Here is a 26514-nt window from a genome sequence, read left to right as displayed (position 1 = left end):
TCTGACAGCCATTTTTTCGTGGTTTCGGAGGGAAGTCAAGGTTATTCGACGTTGCCAGGCATAACATTTTCAAGCGCGTCGCTCTTTCGGCTCATTTGGTGTCTAGTCATTGTTCTCAATCAGAAGTACTCGTTCTGTGTGAGCATCAAAACACCAAGGATCAGAGATCCTCCTCTTCCAACCACACCTCTCCGGAAGCATGGAAATGCGCAGTCACACCACGATTGCCAGGACATCTCGTACCGGGCAAGAGAAAGCCTGCACGCCAAAGACAGCGCGCTGGTAGACGCCAATGAAAGCAGGGCACGCAGGGCAGAATGAGGCTCTGACTGCCACTTCATCCATCTTTCTGTAATCGATTTTCAATCCTTGGCGTCCTTCGAGACCGGCCATTCGCGCTGAAGACCCTTGCAGTAGCCAAACCGGTAAGGCAACAACAGGTTTGCCTAATTCTGCCCAAAGCTCAATACGAGGCTCTAAAGGCAACCTTACAGTTGCCGGCTGACATTCAGGATTAACTAGCAACTCATCGGCAGCAAGGATTGTGCATGCAAAAGGTGGTGCTGCATGGACCTATTTCTCTGCATCATGCAAACGTGGAGGTTTTCGCTGTGCCTCGCGTCCATGGTGTGCGAACATAGTGTTCGGGCGTCAATGAGCTGACAACACATAAACCTCCACTGCCCCCCCCCTTTCTCGCTCAGCCTAATGAACCATAAGTCCGTCCTGAGGAAGTCAAATTGACAGCAGATGCCGCCGTTCTTTCCAAACGCAAGAAACAGACGTCGCAGCCCTACTCCTGTTGGCAGAACATTCGACAAGGCCGTTAACTTGCCTAAGAAAATCCCAAAAAGATCTACAAGCAGGTGGGATAACGACTCAATCATAACCGGCTTCTCTTCCCAAGCTCCAACAGAAGTTCCTCGAGAACAGGTGGTACCCAAGTATACCAACGAAAGCCTTTACGAGTCCGAAATGAACAACCGAGAAAGAGAGGGTGGCCGTGCTAAAAACGTACGCAGAGCACCAAGAGATCCACAGGAACCCGATGAATTGGAGGTCCCCATGCCACCGATGAATCAGCTGCCAGAGGTTTCTCTCTTACATATCTACGATCTTGTCTTGCTTCTACAACAACGTGGGATATCAGTGAAACTCACTGCTGCCGCCGTCAGAGAGGCGTCGGCCCAAGGTCTAATTAACAGACCACAAATCACTACCGATCGGGTCGGGACAGACGTCTACAGCACTTCCACCAGAGATATTCTTGTCATCAACCAAGCGCTGACATTCCTGCTGAACTGTGGGGCGGACATTGATTTTGTGTCTCTCCATCGCGAGCAACGAACCTCACCGTTCCGATGCAACAGCTGCTCCGAGAACTTCATGAGTCCACGGGACAGAGAGGAACATCGCAGTGGATTTCCCCGGACTTGTGAGCACTGTGATGATGAAGATCTAACTTTTGAATGCCGGACGCTCTTTGATGAACACATGCGAAAGGTGCATAGGATGAACAGGGGGAGCTATGGTTCTGCTGTCGACACCCGAAGCGAACATGTTTATGGAGGGGGCTCAAGGATTTGAAGGGGTTGTGGTTCCATCCGACAGCTCTCTTTCCAGCGGTGCTTTCAATGGCGTGGGCACGATGCCAATGGCTATGGCTCGAAAAGGGCATGTCGTAGAGCCGACACGGCAGTCCAACATTTCAATTCATGTACGACTTTTCTTAGTGTATAACTGTGTCGAGTTGCTCTCTGGACTGCCATATTTGTTTGGGGACCTTGTACTTTGGCGCGGGTATTGATTGACTGGTAGAACCTGGTCATTCTCTGACTGGCGTACGGAGGACCGATGTCGGATTGAGATCTTGGTTTTGGCAACAACAAGTTTGCTCATATGATCTAATCTCCCTTCTACGAGTGTCTGAACATCTCATACCAGGAACATTCATTTGTATCCAGCAAGCGTTCTGCTGGTCGATGCTCAGGTTCAGCCTGGCCCCGATCCTCAGATCCCTGCCATGCATCCAGGATTATCCCTTCAACGTACGTCATCGGACACTCAGTCTCTACGTATTGCGTGTCGCTCGTTCTGACTGTCCTTCTTCTCCAGTCCAAATCCTGGAAATTGAACATGCCGCGAAGCATGATTCGTTGCAGTTTCGACTTTCACAATGTCTTGTGCAAAGCCACTTCCTTGTAACCTGTGGCCAAGTCGTGCCCATGTCGACCTCAACAACGTGAGTGACTGACGTACCAGCCACATTCTGGACATCTAGTCTGCCACATGTTCCCGTGTCCGCATGATGCCATCATGCCCATCCCTTCTTAAAGACCCTGCAACATGCGGTTAGTTCCCTCTGATCTATTTACCCTCTAGTAGACGACCAGAAGTCGCCCTTTTACTCTAGACAATCCATCTGCCAGACGAATCCCACTTTCCTTGCCTCCAAACCTCTGAGTACTGCGTCATGGAAGGCACAAAGAACTGGTACAACAAGCAATACGAGGCCTGGGTGCCGTGGATCGAAGACAAAGTCCTGGGTTGGTGGGGTGAGAACAAGACCAGTTATGTCGCCAAAGGTACGCTCTCTTTATTGGGTCTTCCAGAGTTTGCTCTTCTTGAGACTTACGATTCTAGACAAACTCGGGCAGACCAAGATCACTGGAGACAAGAACGTTGATGCTATCCAAGACGGCGTGAATGAGGGTGTCGGTGGACAATTCGGCAAAGGCGGCGTCCTGGAGGGCGTGGGCAACTTGACATCAAAAGAAGTCTTCACGCGCTCGGAGCGGCAAGGGAAGGACGACAAGGGCGGATACATCTAAAGAGATCAAGAGTCCACACCCAACGATTTCGGTATGATAGCTCGAAACCTCCAAATGGAGGCACGAGCATTTGTCGCTTTGGAGCACAATACATGCGGACGGACAAGAGGCCAGCCAGCCCGGCTACGAAGATACTGAAGGATCATTGCTGTCGTTATTTCCCCAACATCAAGGGTTTACAAGAGCTTATTGGTTTGCTTACGACTTTTCAGCGATTGATGATGTGATGAAGGTAGTATGGATTTGGCAGCGGTGCCTACATAGAAGAGGCAAACTTCGTTTTGCTTACTACGTGTCGTAATGATATCGACTCCCTGGATGTGCACTCGTTCTATCAATCGCTTATGGGCCTCGAGAAGTGTCTCCATGTTCCTCTGCTTCGCTGTTGCCTTGGACACAGTTTCATTCAAGGCCTGCTGCAAGAGGAATTACCGCCCTACTGCCTATGACGTAGAAATCTTCTGCGAAGCCATCGTATCTTCAAAGGAAGGCCGCAAGAACTCCATCGAAGAAACATCTTCACTCCGATAAAGTCTTCCAGTCCGCTTCCCTTGCACGTTTCCTTATGTGTCTCAACGGCGAAAGCCACAACGGAAGAATCGTGCCGCTTAAACAAGTGGTAACAACGATCATCAGAAGGCCCATTCTCCTTTGCTCCACCACGCAAAGTCAGACAGCCTTCCTTAACGTTATGGTCCTTCAAGGCCGTCTCTATCCCATGTCTGCCACTCAATGCACCCTCAAATGGCTCGCATAACGCGAGGAATAAGGTAGGCCACCAGTCATTGTCCTGCCTGGGGGCATATAAAGGTAAGGACCTCTCCGTACGGATCTATGACTCTCTCGTCAATGCTGCAAACAAACTACATCTCAAGTCCGTCTATCGACAACTACAACCACAACCACAGTCCGCTCCCCATCTCTCAATCGACGATCATGTCTTCACCATCCAAACCAACGACTTACTCCCCTTCTCCTCGTACCACTTCTACTCCGTTGCCATACTTCTCCTCCTACGCCTTCGCCTTGCATTCTATCCCACTATCTTACGCCCTCGCATACCCCCCGCACTTATACTTCTTCACCAAATTCATGAAGGCCTCCAACTACGCATATACGAACATGGTCCCTCGTGCCAACTTGGAGCGTCTCGGCCCGAGTCTTCCCAAGGAGACCGCGGATATGCTATGGCGAGCACGAGGGTGCCATTTGAATGCGCTCGAGGGCTTTCCGTTGTTTGCTGCGGCTATGGTACGCCCCCATACTGACTCTTTCACTCCCAAACTCCACTCTATGTGTCCTTGGCCTGCTCTCATAGCCACCGGAACTTCCTGGTTGCTGTCAATTTTCCACCTAGCTTCTCATTCCCAAAACCCATCCCACATCCCCTTGACTTGGATAATCCCCCTCCATCCCAGACCACGAACAGCTGGACCGGACTCATACTAACTCCAATTCAATCGACGTATAGTTGGCAGGCACATACACAAACATCTCGCCTCGCGAATTGAACATCTGCGCGGCCGAGTACCTCGCGGCCCGGGTGCTGTATAGTGTTTTGTACATGACTGTCCGGAGCGAATCGGCCAGCTATCTCAGGTCAGCCATGTACTTTTACAGCGTCGGCATTCCGTTCTATGTCCTGTGGAAGGCTGGATGGAAAGTCGCTGCTGCGAGCGAGAGGGACAAGATTTGAAGGGCGCCGTTCATCAGCGTGAGGGCAAGTGTCACTACGTATATACCCAGTGACACGTATGCCAATGATGGCAACTCCGCTCAGCATTTGGGTTTCATTACGTATATTCCAAAGGAAGGAGAATTCAGGTAGAAATAAACTAGGCTGGATAATAATCTCCACATCCAAAAGGAAGGTCATCGACTCGGTCACAAGCGTACTGTGCTGGGGGTCCATCGTGGCCATCCCACCAACATCATTCGAATTTTTGTCATATAATCTGGAGAGGCAGGAAAGTAGCTGCGTCTCATCCAGTCTGCTATAGATATACACAAGAAATGTTATGCGTCACCCAGCCCTACCCAAGCACTGATTCTTCCGCTCAATCAGTCTTCTTCTCCTTGGCCTCTTCCTCCTGTCTCGCGAGCGCCCCCTTTTTTGCCTTTTCCCTTTTCTCCTTCGCATACCGCCAACTCCGTGCGAAGCCAGCCGTAATCGGACCTTTGAGGCTTTGCGTGAACGAAGGCCAACGGATCGTAGACTCGATCACTTGGCGAACTTCCTCGCGTAGCCCTCCACCCTCCGTATCAGAAGCGATCCGCTGCTCGAATGGTCCGCCTTCGCGTTTTCGGATGCGGTCCGGATCCTCGTCTCTGGTCTGTTCGAGCATCTTCATGAACTCTGCTCGGGGGATGTTGAACTTCGACTGGTATTCAAAGTACAGTTTGTGCCGGAAAGAGCTGGGCAGACGGCGGACCATATGGCCCCGCGTGACAGGGTCCATGTTTTGAGCTAGCTTTGCATTGACCGTCGGGTCGTCTAGCCAGTCTTGGTTCGAGCATGCCGAGTCGACGAATGAGATGTTTGGTAGGTTATCGATGAGGGGCGCGTAAAGACGGCGGAAATTGGAGAGTTGGTGCTTGACAATGTTCTCGACCTTGCGAGGGTCGTCTCCGCCGATGGTCATTCGAGGGTCACCCATATAGGAGATGCCAGCGATCGTGGTGTAGAGCTCTCGCTCGGTGAACTCCTGGGGGAGTAGAAGGAGAGCGGTGCGGACAGCAGCGATCAGGTTGACCTGGTTCGCCAGGCGTACTGCAGGGTTGTCGCGTAAAATCTTAACCGGCTTTTGCAGTCGGCCTGCAAGGTATAACGTATTCCATTCTGACAAGTCTTTGCACAATGTGTCCAAATTGACCACACCGTACTTAATCAAAGTACCATTGACGGTGACATAAGGATTAAAGTAGACGCCCGCTCCGAAAGAGTCTTGGATTTTGGAAACAGCATAGGATCCGAGAGAGCCAACAGCCGAGTAGTGGTTACGGTGCTCCTGCAAATTCAAAGAATGCCAATGTTGAGAGTAAGATACCCCAAATATGAAGTCAATCATCTTTTGGTTACCATCCTGCATCTTCACTATCGCTTCAGGAGGAGAAGGATGAAGCTGGGAATCTCCAGAGGTCTTTCCAGAGCTTTGGGGGAACACACCCGATCCATATGCGAAGGCATAGCGAATAGGGGCACGAAATTTCCAAAGTATTTGTCTTAGAGCTTCCTTGAACTCCTCGTTGATGATGATGTGTTGGTTGACACCAAAGTCTCTGCTCGGTAGTTCGGAGAACTTTGATATGCTTAGATCAGGGTGGTCTTCCCAATCGGAGGGTCCTTCTGTGGATGGTGATGGCCTGGCGGACCCGCCAGAAGAAGGACTGGGATTCTCGGAGGAGCTGGAGTTGCTCGTTGCAGACTGCGGCTTCGTTGAGGCAGAGGAGTCGGATGATTGTTTGGCCTTTGAGGCGTTAAATCCCGGTGGGGGACCGCTGTCACCTCCATGCTCTTCTTGTAGAGTAGCATAATGGCGGAAATAAACGTGAGGTAAGCGTCTGGAGGCTGCGAGTAGTGGGAGTCGAGGGCCACGCGCGCAGAGCTCTTGAAACCCTCTCTTACCCAGGACGCTGGGCACTACTCGAAGCGTCATCCTTCAGGTGGTAACAAAGTATATTGAGCAGGATGGTTCATCGCCAATGCTATCGCTTGCTGGAGGTCCGCATGTTGTGTTGGTGAACGGGGTCGTGTGCAGGCTGGAATCGGTGTGAAGTTCAACGTGGAGGTTTCTGTTGTCCATTAAGTTCAGGCTTACCTCAAGCCTTGCGTCATTGGCAAGCAACCCCTTGATGACTAAGACGTGCCAAGCAAGGAGCTGGAGTCGGCAAAGTTTCCCAGGCGCCGACCCGGTTTCCATTTGCGTCGCGACAACAAACACTCGTGCCTGCAGTGGACGAGCGCTTCTCAACTGCAACTCACGACTCAGAACAAGCTCGCAATGGAGTATGCGACATACGAATCGCGACTTGCTACCTTTGAACCTCCATCCAAACGCTCAAAACTAGGATGGCCTCACAAAACACCCACCCCAGAAGAATTAGCCAAAGCAGGCTTCTACTACAAACCCTCGAGCGAAAGCAATGATAACACCATCTGCTTCTTGTGCGGAAGATTTCTGGACGGGTGGGAAGCAGACGATGATCCAATCCAAGAACATGTGAAACACTCAAGTGACTGCGCGTGGGCGATATTAATGGATGCTGGTCAGAACACCAGCTGGGATGTCAATAATATGGAAGATCCCACTGGACAACACTCCGCTGATGCAAGAAGAGGTACATTTGCAATCGGCTGGCCTCATGAGTCGAAACGTGGCTGGACATGCAAGACCGAAAAAATGGTAGAAGCAGGTTGGTATTATGTGCCTACACCCGAAAGCGACGACTTCGTGAGCTGCACATACTGCAAGCTATCACTGGACGGCTGGGAACCCAAAGATAACCCTTTCAACGAGCACTACCGCAGATCGCCTGATTGTCCCTTCTTCCACTTTGCAGGCACGACTGCGCCTTCAAAACGCCCGAAAGCAAAGAAAGGCCGCGCATCAAGATCCTCTCGAACATCGAAAGCTTCAACACGTTTATCTACGCAATCGAATAACACAACTATGCTCTCAGAAGCCCCTAGTATGGACGAGATACCCGATCTCGACGAGTCAATAGACACGAGTACAACATCAGTAATGTCAACAATGTCCACCGCATCAACAGCCACAACAAAGGGCAAGCGGAATCGCACAGGGAGAGCAACGAAGGCAACCAAGAAACGAGCAAAGACAACGCGAGCGACTAGAACGAAGAAAGCTGAGCCAGTACCAGAGCCCTACCCCGTCGAAGAACAGGTCGAACAGCAGGAAACAGAAGCGATAGAGACACCGAGACAGGCTCAGCCAGGGCCTCAGATCGATCCCGAACCAGAAGGTCTCCCAGAACAACATTCTCTCCCCAGTCCCGAATCCAGCCCAGAGCCTGACGTCGAATACCCAACCATCGCGAATATTCCTGGCATACCTAGCTCGCCCAGACACCTGGGCCCTGTCGGCGTCCCACCACAGCCTTCGCCCACGCCGATTAAGACGCGAGCACCTCCTTCCGCGACACGACCATCGGTGACTCCAAGAACAGCTACAAAATCCCATTCACAACCGCAAGCACAGACGCAGCCACAACTTCAAGCGCACCAGGTCCCCGAGCAAACAAGCCCATCGCCGCCCTCAGACATCGAGAACGCCCCTCCAAGCGCTCGCCCCGCCTCAGTTCGACAGCTACTTGCCAGTCAAACACAGACAATCCCTCTCGCCACGTCATCACCCGGCGAACGCATCCCAACATGGAACCCAGCGGACATCGAGCTTATTTTCCAGCCTAGTACGCCTCAACCAGCCGATCTATTGGGCCTTACGGGCGGCAAACTGTCTGCCGAGGAACAGTCCATGACGGTGCAGGAGTGGATTGAGCATGTCGCGGGTCAGGCGGAGACTAGTCTGCGCATGGAGGCGGAGCGTGTGGTGGGTGTTTTCGAACGCGAGGGACAGAGGGCGATGGGTGTATTGGAGGCAATCAAGTGTGTTTGAGCGGTTCTTCTTTTGGTCAGGCTGCGTTTCTGCATGCCCGATTCCAGCGAAGGGATGTAACACTTGTTCGCGCTGTGATCGCACTTGAGTATGCATTATGAGCGAGTATGGAGTTTTGAGAGCTTTTAACATCAATCAGGGTAGCGTGGGATATGCCGTTCAAAGGAGTGCCTTTGTACTGCACTTGGCAGCCTTGTCAATGGACACGACATCTTCGTCTTGGATCGAGGGTATACAAATATTTTGATCGTGATGTACGCTGCTATGACAGGACATATCTCGTCGCTGCTGTTATCCCGTTGTTCTTCTACGTGTGAATAGCAACCTGGGTTGTCCATCTTGATCTTCTGCCAAAGCAGCACGTTCAATCTCCGGGCTTATACGGCTCAAGTCGAAACGCATAAGAGTTCTCAGGTAAGATAAGCATGGGGAACCTCTGTCCCGGCATCTCCTTTCTCCTTATCTGAGTATGCCATGTTAGGCCTGGCTCACGGACTTTGCTGCCAGCAGGTGAACCACCCCAACTCGGATGTAGCATACCTAAACCGCTCGCTCATACAGCGATATCTGCCCCGACGATATCCACCTCCTCCACTGGCTGTCCCTTCTTACCCTTCGAGCCCGTCAACGCGGCGTCGAGACTGCGAAACTGTTCGATCTCGTGCATTTTCTCTGTTTTCGGGACGTCAGCCACTGTGACCGTTCTTCTTGAACGCGGGGGGCGATTTTGCTTACCATCCGTGACAGGACTCGTCGAGAAGATGGCCTTCTCCCGCTCCCCGAGACTGGGGTAAATGCCCTCGTTGATCAATTGCTCGGCGAGCGCGCGTTTGTTGCCTTCTGTGCCTCTGCCCTGGGCATCCAGCTCCTCCCGCGCCTTGTCAAGACACTCGTGGTAGTAAGATGCGTGGTTGATGTTGCACACCTGGTCCCACGACTCGGACCTATGGATCGGGCAGAAATTCCGTGAGCACAACAGGCATGTCTCGAGGAATTTGGTCGTGGGCGAGAAGTCGCCTGGGTTCTGCTCGTCGCAGAGGTAGCACGTCTTGACGAGGACGGGCTTCTGTGGGCGCGCTGATGTGGGCGGGGAGCTGATTGCGGTGACGGGTGTGCTGCCGAGGGCTGAGGAGGGCGCCGGCGCAGGTACGGCGGACGCGTTGATGGTGATGGTGGGGGGTGCGGGTGCGCCGTGGGACATTCTGGACTTTCTTTTGCTATAAGGATGGGATGGATGGGTAGACTGGCTTTTCGCGGTAGGCTTCGTGTGACGAAACGCAAGAGAGAGGTGTATGGGATCGGTGGTAGTGGTGTGAAATGTAGATGTGTATACCAATATCAATGGAGGGCCTGAAGCATGTGAAGACTGGTGATTGAGTAGCAGAGTCTGAGAGATTACTCTTTGGTTTCGAAGGGTATGAGTAGACTGCGATGCAAATACGAGGAGATGTCAGCTTGAGCGTCTTTTATTTGTTCTTTGGACAATTCTCCAGCCCAGGTTGAGGCCCTCGTCTTTTAGAGACGTTCGTCTTCAGCTTTACGCAGGGTCAGGGCCGCAGGGACTAGGACCATGCCTGACGAATCCTAGCCCCTCATTTTGCTCACTGGGTGACTGGGCTTTGTTACGAGAGTGGCTTGCCAAGTGGTTTGGTCTTTGCTCGTCGCACAGGGCCAGCATGTCTACGCGCGGGAGCCCAGTGATGCGGCCGACACCAGACATTGGTTGTTCGGCGGCCGAAAAGGGTTCAGAAGATTTAGGCGTTCCGGGTGATGAAGGCCGTTTGGCAGCCACTCGTACAATTGGCCAGATGAAAACGATAGACAAGGGGGCCCCGAAACGAACGATTCAAGCGTCGACGTAAGAGCTCGTGGAGCTCAAGCGATCAGGGACAAAAGAGGTGAAACAGACCAGAACACCGCCGGCAAAAGGATGAACTGGACACATTGGAGCACGGAGAGTCGGCGACCGACTGCCCGTCAGATCGAAAGCTTCGTTTGACCCTGTTCTGTACGACTCGACGAGTGCTCACATAAAATTACATTGTTTGAGGCCAAATATCTAGCCTTATGACGTCGATGGCATGGTGATCAACAAAAGATCAACAGCCTATCTGAATGATACTGACGCTCGATCATTGGTGATATGCACGTCAGAGCCTTGGACAACGATATCCGAAGCCATGTTCGTCATATGGGAGACTGCGAGACTGCTTTCCTTTCGGTAGAATTCAGGGCCATCAACGGTGTCCGGCAAGTACACGCCAGTGCAATTAGATTGATACATGAAACTGGACAATGCTGGAACCATTGAGCATGGTCTGTTCTCGAGACACCAGTCTTCATACCTTCTCACCCACGCTAATGAACGGAGACAACCGGTTTCGTTGAGAATACTCCAATGGTGGCACTGGCGGCCACAACCTCATTATCGAGCAACTCCCTTGAGATAGAGTCCACAGAAGCACGGTCATTGATCAACCACAACTTGATCTCTGATCCGTCCCCAGACGAGTTTCCTGTCATGACCACGCCGTGGATAGGTCCATCATCATGAACGCCTGAGAAGCCTGGCTAAATATCACCCCCAGAACTGCTCGGGCTATCAATGGCCATTGCTACGGACCTGATTGTTCAAATCGCGACCAGACGCATTAACTACCTTAGTCAAGGGCTTTACCGAGCTAACGTGGATAACCGAATCTGCACATGCAATTCACAATGACCATTTGGATTGAAGGGCATAACAATTTTGGTTTCACAAGAACTATCTTACCTCACCGCATAGCATCAATTCATAAAAGAGCTCGAAATCTCGCATCTGAGGAAAGTCTCATTACGAGCTTACTTTACTGCAGATACTCATCTCCACACTCCCTGGCCATGACATCAAACATGGGCTTCGCGCTGAACCAGCCTGCCCTCGGCGTTCCAACGCTCTTGTAGGTGAATGCGGCATCCTCATCATCGATCTTGACGGTCTCGCCGCCACGACCAGCAGCCGCTGCATCTGCCATGAGTTGCGCACGACAGCACTTCTCGAGACTCACAAACCAGAACGTCGCAGCTTCGATGGTCTGACCGCACGTCAGGAGGCCGTGATTCTGTAGGAGACACGCCTTCTTGGGCCCGATGGCCTTTGCGATGTTCTCACCCTCCTCTTTCGCCAGCACGATACCCTTGAACTGCGTATACACGGCATGATCGTTGTAGAAAGCGCAGCTGTCCTGGGTGATGATGTCGATGGGTCGGCCGAGGGCGCAGAAACTCCGCCCATAGATACTATGCGAGTGTGCTGCACAGAGGACGTCTGGTCTGGCTTTGTGGATCGCCGCGTGGATCATGTACGCCGCTGTGTTGAGTAAGCGGCAGGGTCCACCGTCGATGACCTTACCCTCGTGGTCGACGAGGATGAGGTCGGAACGCTTGATGTGGGAAAAGGCCACGCCAAAGGGGTTTACCCAGAACGTGTGAGGGTCGACCGGATCGCGGAGGGTGATATGCCCAGCCACGCCCTCGTCGAAGCCATACTTGCCGAAGATGCGGAAGGCCAGGGCGAGGCGGCCCTTGAGGTATTCGCGCTCTTCGTATTTGTCGGTGAAGCGTGGTGGGCTGGGGAATTTCTGCAGTTGAATCTCGGCGGCACCTTGTTTCAGTTTGGGTTCGTTGGGTGCGGTGCCTTCAGGTTGGCCGTCAGGCGTGTCGAAGCCCATGGGTGGGGTAAATGTTTCTGTAGAAGTCGCTGTGGGAGGTGCCATGATGAGATGCGGTGTAATTTTGATGGACAAATGTTGGGTTGTTGACAGAGGAGATGCCTTCTAACCGCGGGTAATAAGTCGAGAGATGAGCACAGTAAGACTGCCACTTTTTGAAAGGATACGAGTACACAGATCAATGCTGGAGAAAGACGAGGGGAAGTGGCAAGAAAGTCGAGGGCCTCGGAGTTGACAGCCAACTCCACAGCGAGATAGCGAATCGTGGCTCCCTCTTGTCCAATGCCGTTGACCAGGCCGATGCTACAAACAATCTTTGATTGCGAATCAGTGGCTAGATGGCGACCTTTCGGGTGGGTTTTGCTGCGGGGACAGGCGATCGATTACTTATTGCTCAATGTTCGACTGGGTCTTCCACCGGACACGGTGCCGTTTCTGCCGCATGCACAGTCCCTCGCAATCACCATTCACCATAAGCTTATTTGCCGTCTTACTGGCTCTCATGCGGGACTGGTGAAAACGGGATTGTGAAAGGTTGGACTCGGTAAATGGCTGGCCCTCCGATTGATAGCCTACACCAGGCTGATAGCGTATCCAGCGAGTCAGGCGGGACCCACTCAATTCAATCAAGTCATGTACCACAGTACATATTTGTATCTTTTGAAGGGTCTTCTTTGACACCAACCGAGTCCTGCCTCAGACGATGCGTGGTCAAGAACGCAGACCCTTACTAGCGAAAGATGTATTGTGTCGAATGTAACCTTCAAGTCCAATCTCGTCAACATCAACCAAATAGAACACCATCTACAGCTTTTCCGATGGCCGTACGAAGATATCGTCAGCTGAGACTACCATCATGCAGCCTCTGGGTCACACAGTCCTTCGTGAACCTGCTTGTTTTCTATGCCTTGCTGGGGACCTCTTGATTCTTTTGGCAAGGTGGGTGCGGAATGCAAACAGATATTCCGCTTGGTTAAGCACTAATTGTCTGCTCATACGGGAGTACCTTTAGATTTTGAAAGAGCCATAGCCAGGTTACTGGTCGCACCCCTTCCTAGACACATGAGTCTTAACAACGTGGACCTCCACAATCATCGAGAACCGTGGTGAAGTCCAGGCTAAGTATGGGCATCAGGAGCTTGCTGGGATTCACTATCCAAGCTCCTTCTTACAATCTCTAGCTTCCCCATAGCAATCCCTTCTTCCATATGCCGTCAATATGATTGCTTTCTGGGAAGATGGACAGAGTCATTCATGCGAGATGAAAAGCAGCGAAGGAGATTTTAAAAGAGTCCAACTGTTATCTTATCATCCTAAAAAGGCTAGCGGACCATGAAGCGTGATAATTGGCTGCGGGAGAATGGCGCTTGTGCTTCTCTTTCTGAAAGTCCCGAGAACTTTTTGTCCGCGTGGAAATTTTGGACTCGCGACAGTCTCCTAGGGATTCTTTCCTGGTCCTCCTTCTACTTTTCCATCTTCATCTTCATTTAGTTCGTTCGTTCCTTCTCTGAAGCCGTATTTTCATCCATATCGGCTCTTTCTTCATCGCTTTGGATTACAGGTTTCCGATCGAGCTCAAGATGTACGGCGCAGCCCGGCAGGGGCGTCTCGCCTTCAGAGCACTCCGATGCATTCAATCGACATCCGTTGTCTCCCCCCTTCCACGCTTCACTCCCTTCTCTCAAAGAAAGATACCTTCCACCTCCATTCGCACCAGCCAGTTCTCATCAATTTCCCAAAGCCGGCAACATGCAGTCGCCGAAGATATGGGCGCCGAGGACATCTCGAATGTCGACCGAGAATACTCCACCTTTGAAGAGCTGGCCGACGCAGGCATTGTTGATCGAAGGATCACTAACAACCTGACTAAGAAGAGGAATATTGTCAACATGACTGAAGTCCAACGTATGACCATCAATGAATGTCTGGACGGTGCCGATGTCGTTGCTCAAGCTCGTACCGGTACTGGAAAGACTTTGGCCTTCTTAATGCCAATTGTGCAGCGCATGCTCAGAGATCCGAACCTTGAGGCCTCGAGACCTCAGATCAGTGATACTAGAGCTCTGATCATCTCCCCAACCCGAGAACTCGCCGAACAAATTGCTGATGAGGCACGAAAGCTTGTCCAAGGAACCAGAATTCAAGTACAGACTGCGGTTGGAGGCACTCAGAAAGCATATCACCTCAAACTCATGCAGCGTATGGGTTGTCACATTCTGGTCGGAACACCCGGCAGAGTCAACGATCTCTTATCAGATCAGTACAGCGGTGTCAGACTCGACAACATTGAAACTTTCGTGCTGGACGAAGCAGATCGCCTGCTAAATATCGGATTTGCAGAGGCCATTGCCGAGATACAATCCCACATGCCACCATTGCGGGAAAAAGACCGTCAAACCCTCATGTTCTCTGCCACGATGCCCAAGTCTGTGGTAGGCTTGGTGAGACAGACTATGAAACCGGACTTCAAGTTTGTCAGGACCGTCGATCCAAACGAAGCTGCTACTCACGAATCTGTCCCCCAAAACGTTGTGTACTTGCCCGGTCTCCAGAATCAAATTCCTGCCATTACCGAAATCGCCTACACAGCCACCCAGGCACACCAGCAAGACCCCGAAAACAATCCGCCATTCAAAGCAATGATTTTCTATAGCTCCGTGAACGAAGTCAGGCTTGCTTATGAGATTCTAAAGAACCTCCGCGATCCTGCTCAGAGAGGCGGATTCTTCGCCCCGCATCCACTGGCACCCTGCAAGGTTCTCGAAATGTCTTCTCAATTGACCCAAAGTATTCGAGAAAGAAATACCCAAGAGTTCCGCAACTCTTCGAGTGCCATTATGGTGGCCTCTGATGTTGCGGCTCGTGGTATGGACTTCCCCGATGTCTCACATGTCATCCAAGTGGGCCTTCCGAGAACAAGTGAAGACTATATTCATCGGCTCGGTCGAACTGGACGCGCCGGCAAGTCTGGCCAGGGCTGGCTACTTTTGCAGGATGACGAGCGGCACGAATTCAGAAGACTCATCAGCGACATCCACGCTCACAACATCAATGAGAACGAGAACCTGGAGACGGCTAAGCTCGACATGACTCAGCCCTCACAACTGTCGGCAGAGGCTGGAAAAATCATGCAATATGTTGAGACGGGTATCAAAGCAACTTCGATGGTTGATAAGTCAAAAGCTTACGTGACTATCCTGGGCGGTATGATTCAGAGCCCGGCGAGCAGGAGCAAGCAGAGCATAGTCGACATGGCAAACGACCTCGCCAAATTTGGCTGGGGTCTTCAGACACCTCCTCATGTATCCAGCCACTGGATTGACAAGATGGGATTCAGAGGGACAAGGGGTCTCGAGGTTGGCCCGGACTCCTCGGATCGAGGTGGGAATATGCGACGCATAAGAGGAGGGGATCGTGATGGAGATGATCCGTTTGGTCAGGGGTTCAGCGGCAAAGGTGTGTTTAGAGGCCGATCTTCCAGCAGTGGCTTCGGCGGTAGATCTTCCGGCGGCGGCTTCGGTGGCAGATCTTCTGGCGGTGGCGGCTTCGGTGGCAGGTCTTCTGGCGGCAGTGGCTATGGAGGCCGATCTTCTGGTGGCGGCGGTTATGGAAGCAGATCAACTGATGGCGGTTCCGGGGACCGGAGATCAAGTTGGTAATCGACCTTCTGGTCCAGCCTGCGGCCCACGGAGGCAATCGGTGCATTCATGCGGGAAGTTCTACGGCGGCCGCTTTTGAGAGGGACAAAGAGCTGTCCCGCGCCACGTTCGGTGGCTCCAACCATGGCTTCGACTGAGTGGCGAGCATCGGTCGCGCAGCCTACTCGACAATTTGGTCGGGTTCCATTCTGCTCATCAAGATCTCAGCCCGTATTTCTGCCGAGGAAGGGTTTCACCTCCCGGAGGCATTGTATTAACACTTTCGGCCATCATCTTGCCAGACCGAACGAGTTGAGCAACAGAGGGCAATTCTCGATCCCTCGTCTTGCTGGAAAACGCTGGATATTACTGAGGGGTGTTCCTGGTGTCTCAGGAGCGTGTTGGTGCGTTGTATGTATATAGAATTGGTGCGCGTGAGAGCATGATACCATTGTGTGAATCTAGTGATGACCATAGTGAGGAGTACGGATGGGCAAGAATGGGCAAGGGAAATCACAATCTCCTCTAATGCAATATGTGTACACTACTGTACGGAGTATGGGTTCAGCGTATTAGTGGCCATACTGCTAGATTGTTTCGAATTGCGAGATATTTCTTCTGGTCACGATCAAGCATGGGACGTGGAAGAGGGGTTTGAAGTATGATACTGTACATTGCCCTGGTATTGTCAACCTGGGAGCAGGCGTGCTACTGCTTTCTGTGGCATTGAGCGCAGAGGGAAAGCTATTATGTTCTCATTCTGCTCGTGGTGTGTCACTCGTAGACAGGGGCTCTGCAGCAGACATGCTCAACAAAGTTCCAAGTGTCAGCATGCTTTTGAACGTGGGATGACCCTCAAGAGTGTGAAGATCTCCACTGCTGGATCTCCTGCTCGTTAATCTCACGGAGAGCATTGACTTGTGCCGCCTCGCCCGTGATCGCACCCTTGACCATCTCGACGCCCCTGCCAATGAAAGTGCCCTGGGACACAGCATATGTTGCAGTCAGGGCCTTCACCTTGATGATGCCGATACGGGGGTCATTCTCACTGCCGTCGTGTGTGCCGTCGCCCAGGTCACCGAGCCAAGTCTTGAGGGATGGAGTGTAGTATTTCTTGACAAAGTCGCGGTCGGAGATGACGCTCGCGGTGCCGGAGATGCTGGCCCAACTGCCGTTAGAGGCGCAGAAGGAGATGTTGATGTGGGAGTCGGATTCGAGGTCGTGGGTCTTGCCCGATTCGGTGTTTGTGTGGAAGAGGAGGTCGACACCACCGCTCTCCTATTTTAAGCCAGTTGTGTTAGTTTTTGTGAGCTGATCGATGATGTGGGGTGCGGTGTGGGAAGTGACAGGAGCTGTACCTGAGCAGCCAGAGCCATGCATCTGGAGACGAGAAGGCCGGAGTCGGCGACGCGGGTGGTCATCATTCCATATTTCTGGGATTGGATGAAGCTGTTGAGCTCGTTGATCTTGGTCTCGACGCCGGGCTCATCTTTGTTCTTGGCCTTGTATCTATCGGGCGTCAGCTTCGACCCGGGGGGTTTCGGGAGGAGGTGAGAAGAGAGACGAACGGGTCAAGAGGTTGTCCAGAAGCCATGGTGGATGTTTGTGTGAAATTGGTTGGTTATTTCTAATTTGAATAGGCGGGAGTTTGGTGGTAAGATTGAGAATTCGGTACGGAGGTCTGGAAGATGAAGAAGACTGCTGAGTATATGAGAACGAGAATGAGGGACTGGGACAGTGTCATACAGGGGTGACGTCGTTCTTCAGGGACGGCAGGTATGGCACAGGTCACGCAACATGCCACTACGTAGAAAGCTCGATGAGGGGGAACTCAGGCGTGTCAGGGCACACAATGGACGACCGTGACGACCCCATTGTTTCCCGAAATGAATCATGACCAGTCACTTACAATGAGGTGGAGGAGTTCACTCAGATCACAGTTCATTGGAGTTTTGCAATGCGGGAAGATGAAGTGCGTCACTGATGATGATGCCCCCCATGACACAAGATCTTTCGCCTAGTGGGACTCGCTCGTGCCGCGATCGATCTGTGTTTATTCCGCTTCCGGATGTGGTACATTGTTGTACGGATCGAAGCTGTACTTCCCTCCACTTGTAGAAATTGCAGAATTCTGTATACGATTTGTCAGTCGATGAGAGGTGTTGGTGGGTTGTTGATACATCGACGAGGCTGTGACGTGGGAAATTTTAATGACGTCAATATATCGACCACCGAATAACTATCAAAAACGTTCTTCAACCTCACAGACTCTCAATCTGGGGGAAGGGGGGGGGGGGATTTGTACTTGTGTCTCTACTCTTTCGCTTCGCTTCGAGATGTTCGCTATGATTCCTTCGCTACTTGATGTGAAGTTGTTCCGCCCCAACGAACGCTAGGCCATGCGTGCCAGGATGCGAATCGAAGTAGACGGGAATTGACTCGGCTGGCGCCAAGCATCTCGAAAACCTCCGCCGATTTTGAATGTCGTTCTCGACAATGCTTAATCCAGTTTTTGAGCACCATTTAGCTACCGATGCTGCTAGATCCTTGACCGTGCGGAGAATAAGGTAGGGAAAGCTGGGTCGACATGCTATGTCCCCCTCTCTCCCCACTGCTTCGAACGCCCGTCCAACCTCATCCTTCTTCGAGGTCCGTACCACAGCAACGTCAGGACGCGGTGTTTTCGCCTTGATCGACATCCCACGAGACACGTTACTGCTCGAAACATCCCTCGTCGCAGCCAGTGCTATCTACAAGCCCTACGCCAAAGAAGTCTGCGCGCAATGCTTCTCCTACGACCGCGGCGTCTTGTGGAAAATCCGCGACAACGCCCGTAGCGTCGTGTTCTGCAGCGAGTCATGCCAGACCAATTGGACAACGGACATGCCACCCGCAGCGCTCGTCGCTCGTGAAGAAGTCCAGAATCTACTTGCTCGTAAGCAGAAGCTATGGGACACGGAGATCGAGGACTTCTCCAAACCCTCCCCAGAGGCCATCGACAAGGCTTGGACAGCCGCCGAGGACAAAGCCACCCTCATCCGCGCCGCTCGCTCAATCCCATCGCCGACGAAGGCGCAGCTCAAAGCTCTCCGGCAAGCTCAATCACTTCACCCGGACCCAGATACGATATGGTTCCTTCTCGACGCCGTTATCCAGTCCATCCGCCAACACGACATCGTCGAGGTGACGGCCGATCTCGCCGCCGATTCTCAAGCGTTCATCAACGCCGACGATCTCAATCTCCATGTCGACGCATATCTGTCTTTGCTCTCCATCATCCCCCACAAGCTCCTTCCACACATTCAGCCATCATTGTTGCGCACGATCCAATCACGCACAACGCACAATTCCTTCGGCTTGCGCTCGCTCGACGAGGGCGGCGAGCTTGGAACGGCGGGAAGCGAGTGTTTCGGCTTCGGCGTCTGGCCGGCCGCAAGCTACTGGAATCATAGCTGCAAGCCGAACTTGACCAAGCAGCGGAACGGGAGGACGTGGAAGTTCTGGACAAGTCGGGACATCCGGGCCGGCGAGGAGTTGTGTATAAGTTACCTCGGTGGCGATGAGAGGGATATGGACACGGCTGAACGGAGAGAAAAATTGACGAGGATATGGGGATTTGAGTGTCAATGTGAGAGGTGTTCTCGTTCTGCTACTGTCGGTCAGAGCTGAAGCAACGGGAGAGCTTGAGTATTGAACCTGCATGTGAACCCAGACCACCTCATGATTTCCAATGTTCACCCAGTCCTTTTTAGAATGGTCCTGGAGGAACAGCTCGTCCAAGTAATTCACTCAATCTTCCGACGGGCTGGCTATGTTTTCTGGCCTCATGGCCTGGAAGATGCAGAGTACTGCGCAAGCCACTCTGAAACAAATCTGCTTGCTTACTCGATACCACGGGTGCTACACACTACCTACCTATGTACCAGACAGTTGTACTGTTTTGTTTGTTTGAGACGGTCGGGGTCATTTCTAGGAGAATGCTCATCGCAGCGTGGCGTGCAACGCAAAGCTTCCCTCTCTCGTGCGGCGTTCCGCACTCACAGCCCTTCACACTCCCTTCCCGAAGAGGGAATATTCTCTTTATGTATCCGCCACCACGCTACCCCCCTTCACGCTACTAAGCAGTAATGCGGGCACACGAGGAAGGTGAGATTGGCGGAGACAGCTTTGGCTACGGCATGTTGAGTAATCAGCCGTTGTCTGGCCACCTCACTTCATCTCACAAGCCTCTGGACAAGCGGTGTGGATAAATACGAAGTAGTTGAAGACGGAGCAATACACAAGTCAGGAAGCTTACTGTTTCGTCGTCAAATATAGGGCGCCGAGAGGCAGAGTATCAAATACGGCTCTGTGCTGACCGTCCAATCTCGCAAGATACAGCAATACGCCCGGAAGGAGGCTTATATAAGACTAGACATTCCCGAGTCAAGTCGCCCGGAATTCTGATAATTCGCGAAAACTCGAACGACTTTGGCCTCAAGCCTCCCTCGCCATTGCGCCCAGCCCGTAGGGTCAGCCCATCTTCATTCTTCACCACCGAAACCGCCAACATGCCTCTCTGGCGCATCTTCTCCCACCCTCAGACCTTCTCTAAAGATCAACGTGTCGGTATCGCCCAGAAGGTCACTGAGTTGTACGTTTCCCGTGGCCTGCCAGCGTTCTATGTCAACGTAATCTTCATCGACATCGACGAGAACGGGATCTTCATCGGTGGAGAGCCGAAGAAGAATTTTGTCCGAGTTGTCATCGAGCAGATTGCCAGAACCATGTCTTCGCCCGATACCGACGAGGGCAAGAAAAGCAGAAGAATGTGGATGGACATGATCAACGACGTAAGAATTCCTTCCTTGTATCTTTCCATCCTCGCTGTGCTCCCCGACTCGACGAATTCGAGATGTCGTGAAAAGACTTGCTGATGTCCATCTCACAGACACTGAAACCATACATTATCGACCGTGTGGAGCTGGATTGGGAACTGCATATCTCCGAGACCCCTCGTGATCTCTGGCGTACAAAGGGCATTGATCCGCCTCCGGCACACTCTGATGCCGAGAAAATGTGGGTGGAGAAGAACAAGCCGGTACCGTACATTTGACGGCGGAGCACTCTCCTGAGAAGGCAACATCGTTCTGTGAACGATGTAGGCAGATAGCGACTCACACCAACTTTGGAGCAAAATACCACAATGCTGCAAGCCCCGAGAGAACCGTCGCACCAGCGACCTGCCGTGCCCAATGTGCATTCTCTGACAGCTTCAATTTCCCAACTGTGTGCTGCTGCTTCGGTTGAATCTTCCCACTGGAGACAGCCTCGGGATTTCTCCGTTGCAGAACATCAGACATCTCAGTCTCGTTGCTCTCCTGGGCGGCTGCGAATGCTTCGTAGTCTTGGACCAAGCGCTTCAAGCCTTCAAGGTCCTCCTTCAGCGACTCGACTCTAGTCTGGTTGCCCTGAATCTCGACATTCTGAACATTGCCGAAGAAATCAACCACTCTTCGACTCCTGCCCGCTTGTTCACCTCCAGGAAACAAGTCCCATCTGACTCCAGGATTGGAGTGGATCTTGCCAACGTCGTAGCTATCAAACAGATCGCCGAGCGTCTTGTCTGACGTTGGACCCGTGACCCGAGTTTCCAGAAATTCCAGCACGTAATATGTCCAGCGGTCAATCACCGCTACACCGACGTCATTGTCCGCATGATGTGAGTAAGAGCTCTCATCTTCTTCGGACGAGCCTGTAGCAATGACTCCAGGAGCGTAGAACTGTCGATACAGCGTGTTGGCCTGACACGTATCGATCATGAACAGCATCTCATTGTACCTCTTTTTCTCCCTCATCTGTGAGAATGCGTCTGCTAGATCCCAGCTGGAAATCTCTTCGCTGTCCTGGAACTTGAGGAACTCGCTCCCACCGTGCCCCGTCATGTAAATCAATATGTTGCTCCCTTCGTCTGTTTGTAGTCTTTTGCTCGCTGGCACTCCTTCTTCCCATCTGTCCGTCAAAAGGCGGATGAAGTTCTCGACTGTGACTTCGTAGCCCCGGTAGTCTACCTCGACATTCTCGCCGTAGAGGTCCATCCGTCGGTCGGCGTTCGAATAGACGGTTCCGGAGAAGGCGTTTCGCGGGTTACAGGCCATGTCATCAGGGAGGAGGAGCAGGATCTGAGAATCAGGGATGCCGAGGCGCTTGACCGTCCGATAGAGAGACAGAGTGTTTGCTAGATGCCGGTAGTTGAACCAGAATCGAGACGTCGATACAAGAACTGCCCAGTTGGAAGTGTGGGCAGCGCAGGCGATTGAGACCAGGGCCAGAAATGCCCATAATGAGTTGAGGGTCTTCATTGTTGCTGGAGGACAGATGCGGAGAGAATTGAGGTGTTGTCGGGGGACACAGAGACAGACTCGGCTCAAGGCAGTCTTTGTGATTCCATTCCCACGGCAAGCTTTCGAGTAGTATACATGAACACCTGCACTGCAGGATATTGGTAAGCATGAAATGCGTGCGGCGCGATGGATATTGAATGAATGTGGAAGATAATATTACCGAGCCGGAATTGGGTGGAGTATAGAGCTCAAGTGGCCGCCATCTCTAGGAGGCCTGCTCGAACCGAGGCGTCTATCTACCACAAAGCACGACCAATGAAAAATTCTATAGTTGGCGCAGAGAATGACCTCAGAGATATCGCTCGTGCTCGTATCTCTAGAATTGCGGCGGGCGCCAGGCTTATCTTGAGGAGTCGCTTAATTAAGGCTGGAATCCTCCTACGGAATAGTTAGAGCATTGGCTCCGGCGGACTACACCGACCGCATAATGTATTCTACCCCTTTTTCATGGATGTGACCCTGAACATCAACTTCATGTCCTTTGCTATTTCATATTCTGGAGTTGCTGCGTATGCCATCTACAAGTCTGTCCACAACCCACGATGTGTCTGGTGCCCTCCAGGAATTCAAGCGTGCCATGATGCACGCGTGCATTCTCATTACCTAATCAATCTATCTACAGCTTGTGAAGTCCCAACTGGCAGTAAAACGCCCTCTCTTCCGCCATGACATTTTGTGCCTTTGGCACACGGCTCCCACCACACAGCTGCTCTTGCAGCATGCTGCAAAAGACGTCGAACTCGCCAAAGCCGACTCTAACCATGCCAAAGCGTTCGTGCATCGCTGTCTCATCTCCTCCCCAGTTGTTGCTCCGACTCTCCCCGTCCACAAAGACCTTCAGATTCAGATTTCGAGAGCGAAGGCGCCAACGGGCCAAGGGCCCCATGAGAGGGTTGACAATGTCTCTCACAGTCGGGACGATGGCCTCGCCGATTGTCTGTGACGGGTTGTTGCGGTGAAGGCATTTTCTCAGTATGCCAGGTGGGTACGAGCCTCGCTCTCTGATAAAGTCTGGGTACCGCCGCGAAAAGTATTCCTGGTACACCTTCAAGGCGTCGAAATGGACTTTGATGACAATGTCGAGCGACGACAAATGCGACAGGTTGCCAGAAGCCGACCACAGCAACTCTCCAATCTTCTGGCACCACAATTCCTGCTTGGCGATGTCTGAGCTTCCCGTGCGAGATATGAAATCTGCCAGGAAGAACTCTGGCTTCGAAACCTTCAACACAGGGGTGTCTAGGTCGATGTTGATGGTGAGGTGTTTGATTCTCGACAACATATTGGCGAGACTGGTGAAAGCGACATTGCCTGGTATTTGAGCGAGTGGCATGATACCCAGTGTGTGCGTGTTTGTGTCCTTGTTCACCATGATCCATTCTCCTGGTACCGCAGTTGTGTACGATTGTTGTGGTTCTTCGGAGCGAATTCCTTCGAAGGCCATATAGTCATAGCAGATGGAAACGACAAAGTGTCTGACTGGAGGGATGCTACGGGCTGAGTTGCCGATCAATTTGCAGGTGCCCGCAAAGCTGGCAAGGTCGTTGACAACGAGAGGTTGTTGTCCGGTAGGTTGTCGTGCGCTCCTGTTGACCATCAGAGGAAAGAGATTTTCAGGTCTGCGTCGGCCTTGCAGTCGAGAACGCCGCGTTTCCCGGTCGAGCTCCTCATGTGCTTCTTCGGTGTAGTCCTCAATCGGATACAAGCCGTCGCCGGAGGAGGGCGGTCCAGACCATGTGGTTGGAACTGGGATGTGGTCCCAGGAGGGGACTGCTTTGCCTGGCCGGTTCACAGATCGGTCTGGGAGGAGCATTTCGCAGATGCGGCGGAGCACTTCGGGTGGCATATCGGTGAGCTTCAAGTGTCCTTCCCAGCCGATGACTTCTGGGTTGTCCTCAACAGTGCCGGCATTGATGGCGAAGTCTCTGACTGCCACGCCTGAAGGGAAAGGTTGCTGTTCTTGCCGCGAAATTTCGAGCTCCGTCGGCTGCACTGGCTCGGATGTCGGCTCACTGGACTCGGTTTCCTTCTGTGTTGTGCGAAGGCTCTTGAGCTTGGTGGAAGATGTTTGCCGAACGCCAGATGACTGCTCACTTCCTCTTCTCGCCATTTTCGACTCAGTGTGCCCCATCTTTGTCGCTGGGGCTGCAAGAGGGTCTAGGTTTGTGAAAAAGAGGTTGCTGGAATGTTCACAGGATGTTTGAGACAGGACAGTCTGTCAGGGAGGTGAGCTGTGAAGTCGCCTGTTGCTGATGAGCCTGAGAGGAGAGGAGAGGAGAGGATGGCGGTTGCGCCGGTGCATGAACGATATGATCGAAACAATGCAGGGAAGTAATTGCCGACTGCAAGCGCACCCTGGGCCCAGGGCAACTCTACCCGATGAGTTGAAGTCCATTTATATGACATATTGTTGTGCGAAGGAGCAAACCTGCCAAGGGTATGTCTATAGCTTCGTTGTCATTGAGGTAGCTCAGCCGAAGACGTAGGAAAGTTCCTTTGTTTATTCGGAAAGTGACTCTTCTGGGAGCAAACAGTCAAACTTCAAAGCCTACGTCTGTCTGCACCCTTCCCCTGTGATCTGGCTGTACTGCAAGGATCTCTCTTACCAGGAACATATCATCTGAAACAACTCAAGTAGTTGTCCTGAAGTGTGCAGAGCATGCGAAGTCTGCAAGATAAGAAAAAAGGAGTGCAGCCTTGTGCGAGCTTGGCACGAGGCTGAACATTGCACAGCATGTAGGAGGCATTGTCCGACATGTAGGACTCCTGTGTATCGCTCAGTGACATGAGTTTTGCACTCAGCGGCATTGCAGAGCACAAACAATTGGAATCTTCTTCTGAGCCTGACGGTCCCCATTGTACTATAGGGAACTGCTAAAACATGTGTTTACGACCTGTATTTCTCCACAAAGTGGCTCTATTGTATGTGCCAATGCCCAAGACGTGCGCCTCGATCACATTGGGCCATTTGATGTTGGAGAGCTCCCCATGTCTCATTTTTGGATGTACAAGTATTGTACCTACCCCGTGACTTGGTCGTACTTTCTGTTTTGCGCACCAACGTTCTCCTCGCATAGATCATCCTGTATCCAAGAGACCCTAGTAAACGTCCGCCCCGTGGTCAACACTCCAGCCGTCTCGCGTTTGAACACTTCGCTGAACTTTGCCACATGTTCCCTCAAAGTGAGTGCTTTCTCCAGCTTGCCTGCTTCGAGGCTGTAACTTGGTGCGCAGGTAAACTTGGTTGTCCATTCGATCTCCAGCGGTCGCTGGAGGAATCCCTCGGACTCTGGTCGACAATCGCATCGTTCTTTAAGCTGAGAAAGCTTCATAGCCATGTACCTGCACGTGGCTGCAGCTCGATCGGCGTCTTGCTTTCCAGGCTCCTTGGTCTGATTCAGAATCGGGTGACCAAAATGCAAGTTGACTCCTACTTCGATCTTGCGAAAGTGCGGGTCTGGAAACATTACCAGGCAATGGCAGATTTGCTCAGCGTAGAACCGCGCTTTGCATTGGTCGCCGAATCGCCGAGTGCGTTCGGAAACGTCGAGTTTGATGCTCAATCTTCTTATGACAGGCAACATCTGCACGAATTTGCCGAATGCGAGGTTTCCGGGAACAGTGCCTCGGGGAATCCCAACTCCCCATTGAATGGCATCCCTTGAAGGCAGAAACGGCAGCTCCCCCAGGCCTTGGGTCCACCAAATGTCGTGTTCCTCTAGCTTCGTGGGCCCCATATCCCCAAGGACTCCGTCACGATAACCTTCGAAAGCCACACCATAGGGGCTGATCGAGAGCTCGAAGGTATGGTTTCTAGCAACGCTGCGTGCGTGGTCGGAGAAGAGCTTGCAGGTGCGTGCAAAATTGCCCAGGTGGTTGATACGATCGCGGGGCATGTGCTCTGCGTCGTCGTTGTAACGGATATAGATCATCTTTTCATCGACCATCCGGACATGTTGCTCTAAATCTTCGTAGTAGGGGTCACTCTTAACAGTGACTCCCATGGGCGCCTGCTTGCATAGTGCCGGAGCGTCCTGTCTGGCCTCGTCGGCGCGTGGTTCATGGAAGAGTCGTTGGATTCGGACTGACCCGGCGTATTTTCTGCCGGACATTGCAGCTAGCTTGTACTTTGTATAACTAGTCTCGTTGGGTTGCATCGGACCTTTGTGCGTCGGCATGAGATTATGGCAGATACCCTCGATAATCGTGGGAGGAAGGGCCTCAAGGCCTGGTGAAGGGCCCTGTAAGGCAGCAGGTGTGATCCTGCTCATTGTGGTCCGTTTACTTGATCTGTTTGACGGGAGCTCAGTAGATCA

The 26514-nt window shown here is 52.3% G+C and overlaps 13 protein-coding genes across 13 annotated transcripts; 6 read left to right on the top strand and 7 right to left on the bottom strand.

The window, feature by feature from the left end:
- Window positions 1-680: 680 nt before the first annotated feature.
- On the top strand, window positions 681-1683 carry PV05_08860 (uncharacterized protein). Its single transcript, XM_013458401.1, has one exon. The coding sequence runs from the start codon at window positions 751-753 to the stop codon at window positions 1585-1587; it is 837 nt and encodes a 278-aa protein (XP_013313855.1). The 5' UTR covers window positions 681-750; the 3' UTR covers window positions 1588-1683.
- A 790-nt stretch (window positions 1684-2473) lies between these two features.
- Window positions 2474-2831, top strand: PV05_08859 (uncharacterized protein; the record flags this gene model as incomplete). Its single annotated transcript, XM_013458400.1, has 2 exons — window positions 2474-2585; window positions 2644-2831. 2 exons carry the CDS (start codon window positions 2474-2476, stop codon window positions 2829-2831), a joined length of 300 nt encoding a protein of 99 aa, XP_013313854.1.
- A 1879-nt stretch (window positions 2832-4710) lies between these two features.
- On the bottom strand, window positions 4711-6601 carry PV05_08858 (uncharacterized protein). The gene has a single exon (XM_013458399.1). It carries the CDS (start codon window positions 6485-6487, stop codon window positions 4889-4891), a length of 1599 nt encoding a protein of 532 aa, XP_013313853.1. The 5' UTR covers window positions 6488-6601; the 3' UTR covers window positions 4711-4888.
- A 190-nt stretch (window positions 6602-6791) lies between these two features.
- On the top strand, window positions 6792-8770 carry PV05_08857 (uncharacterized protein). The gene has a single exon (XM_013458398.1). The coding sequence runs from the start codon at window positions 6833-6835 to the stop codon at window positions 8465-8467; it is 1635 nt and encodes a 544-aa protein (XP_013313852.1). The 5' UTR covers window positions 6792-6832; the 3' UTR covers window positions 8468-8770.
- On the bottom strand, window positions 8674-10023 carry PV05_08856 (uncharacterized protein). The gene is made up of 2 exons (XM_013458397.1): window positions 9203-10023; window positions 8674-9139 (listed from the first exon to the last, which is right to left on the bottom strand). The coding sequence occupies exons 1-2, from the start codon at window positions 9666-9668 to the stop codon at window positions 9021-9023; spliced, it is 585 nt and encodes a 194-aa protein (XP_013313851.1). The 5' UTR covers window positions 9669-10023; the 3' UTR covers window positions 8674-9020.
- A 1169-nt stretch (window positions 10024-11192) lies between these two features.
- Window positions 11193-12395, bottom strand: PV05_08855 (uncharacterized protein). The gene has a single exon (XM_013458396.1). The coding sequence runs from the start codon at window positions 12220-12222 to the stop codon at window positions 11314-11316; it is 909 nt and encodes a 302-aa protein (XP_013313850.1). The 5' UTR covers window positions 12223-12395; the 3' UTR covers window positions 11193-11313.
- A 1194-nt stretch (window positions 12396-13589) lies between these two features.
- On the top strand, window positions 13590-16449 carry PV05_08854 (uncharacterized protein). Its single transcript, XM_013458395.1, has one exon. The coding sequence runs from the start codon at window positions 13758-13760 to the stop codon at window positions 15834-15836; it is 2079 nt and encodes a 692-aa protein (XP_013313849.1). The 5' UTR covers window positions 13590-13757; the 3' UTR covers window positions 15837-16449.
- A 28-nt stretch (window positions 16450-16477) lies between these two features.
- PV05_08853 (uncharacterized protein) lies at window positions 16478-17580 on the bottom strand. Its single transcript, XM_013458394.1, has 3 exons — window positions 17384-17580; window positions 17174-17324; window positions 16478-17093 (listed from the first exon to the last, which is right to left on the bottom strand). Exons 1-3 carry the CDS (start codon window positions 17407-17409, stop codon window positions 16671-16673), a joined length of 600 nt encoding a protein of 199 aa, XP_013313848.1. The 5' UTR covers window positions 17410-17580; the 3' UTR covers window positions 16478-16670.
- Window positions 17581-18113: 533 nt separating this feature from the next.
- On the top strand, window positions 18114-19863 carry PV05_08852 (uncharacterized protein). The gene has a single exon (XM_013458393.1). The coding sequence runs from the start codon at window positions 18408-18410 to the stop codon at window positions 19482-19484; it is 1077 nt and encodes a 358-aa protein (XP_013313847.1). The 5' UTR covers window positions 18114-18407; the 3' UTR covers window positions 19485-19863.
- A 235-nt stretch (window positions 19864-20098) lies between these two features.
- Window positions 20099-22306, bottom strand: PV05_08850 (uncharacterized protein). The gene has a single exon (XM_013458391.1). The coding sequence runs from the start codon at window positions 22154-22156 to the stop codon at window positions 20972-20974; it is 1185 nt and encodes a 394-aa protein (XP_013313845.1). The 5' UTR covers window positions 22157-22306; the 3' UTR covers window positions 20099-20971.
- PV05_08851 (uncharacterized protein) lies at window positions 20366-20910 on the top strand (the record flags this gene model as incomplete). The annotated part of the gene is made up of 2 exons (XM_013458392.1): window positions 20366-20647; window positions 20746-20910. 2 exons carry the CDS (start codon window positions 20366-20368, stop codon window positions 20908-20910), a joined length of 447 nt encoding a protein of 148 aa, XP_013313846.1.
- A 508-nt stretch (window positions 22307-22814) lies between the features above and the next one.
- PV05_08849 (uncharacterized protein) lies at window positions 22815-24308 on the bottom strand (the record flags this gene model as incomplete). The annotated part of the gene is made up of 1 exon (XM_013458390.1): window positions 22815-24308. The coding sequence occupies one exon, from the start codon at window positions 24306-24308 to the stop codon at window positions 22815-22817; it is 1494 nt and encodes a 497-aa protein (XP_013313844.1).
- Window positions 24309-25218: 910 nt separating this feature from the next.
- PV05_08848 (uncharacterized protein) lies at window positions 25219-26469 on the bottom strand (the record flags this gene model as incomplete). The annotated part of the gene is made up of 1 exon (XM_013458389.1): window positions 25219-26469. One exon carries the CDS (start codon window positions 26467-26469, stop codon window positions 25219-25221), a length of 1251 nt encoding a protein of 416 aa, XP_013313843.1.
- Between the last annotated feature and the right edge of the window lie 45 nt (window positions 26470-26514).

Source organism: Exophiala xenobiotica (genome assembly GCF_000835505.1).
Source record: "Exophiala xenobiotica strain CBS 118157 unplaced genomic scaffold supercont1.5, whole genome shotgun sequence".
NCBI classification, from domain to species: domain Eukaryota; kingdom Fungi; phylum Ascomycota; class Eurotiomycetes; order Chaetothyriales; family Herpotrichiellaceae; genus Exophiala; species Exophiala xenobiotica.
Note: the sequence above shows the minus strand (reverse complement) of the source record. Positions and strands in the feature narration are given on the sequence as shown.

Coding starts and splice junctions, on each gene's coding strand:
- PV05_08860 (XM_013458401.1), top strand. CDS start 751: ATGCCGCCGTTCTTTCCAAACGCAAGAAACAGACGTCGCAGCCCTACT.
- PV05_08858 (XM_013458399.1), bottom strand. CDS start 6,487: ATGACGCTTCGAGTAGTGCCCAGCGTCCTGGGTAAGAGAGGGTTTCAA.
- PV05_08857 (XM_013458398.1), top strand. CDS start 6,833: ATGGAGTATGCGACATACGAATCGCGACTTGCTACCTTTGAACCTCCA.
- PV05_08856 (XM_013458397.1), bottom strand. CDS start 9,668: ATGTCCCACGGCGCACCCGCACCCCCCACCATCACCATCAACGCGTCC. Junction 9,140..9,202: donor GACGAGTCCTGTCACGGATG/GTAAGCAAAATC, acceptor TCCCGAAAACAG/AGAAAATGCACGAGATCGAA.
- PV05_08855 (XM_013458396.1), bottom strand. CDS start 12,222: ATGGCACCTCCCACAGCGACTTCTACAGAAACATTTACCCCACCCATG.
- PV05_08854 (XM_013458395.1), top strand. CDS start 13,758: ATGTACGGCGCAGCCCGGCAGGGGCGTCTCGCCTTCAGAGCACTCCGA.
- PV05_08853 (XM_013458394.1), bottom strand. CDS start 17,409: ATGGCTTCTGGACAACCTCTTGACCC. Junction 17,325..17,383: donor TCTGGACAACCTCTTGACCC/GTTCGTCTCTCT, acceptor GACGCCCGATAG/ATACAAGGCCAAGAACAAAG. Junction 17,094..17,173: donor GCATGGCTCTGGCTGCTCAG/GTACAGCTCCTG, acceptor GGCTTAAAATAG/GAGAGCGGTGGTGTCGACCT.
- PV05_08852 (XM_013458393.1), top strand. CDS start 18,408: ATGTCCCCCTCTCTCCCCACTGCTTCGAACGCCCGTCCAACCTCATCC.
- PV05_08850 (XM_013458391.1), bottom strand. CDS start 22,156: ATGAAGACCCTCAACTCATTATGGGCATTTCTGGCCCTGGTCTCAATC.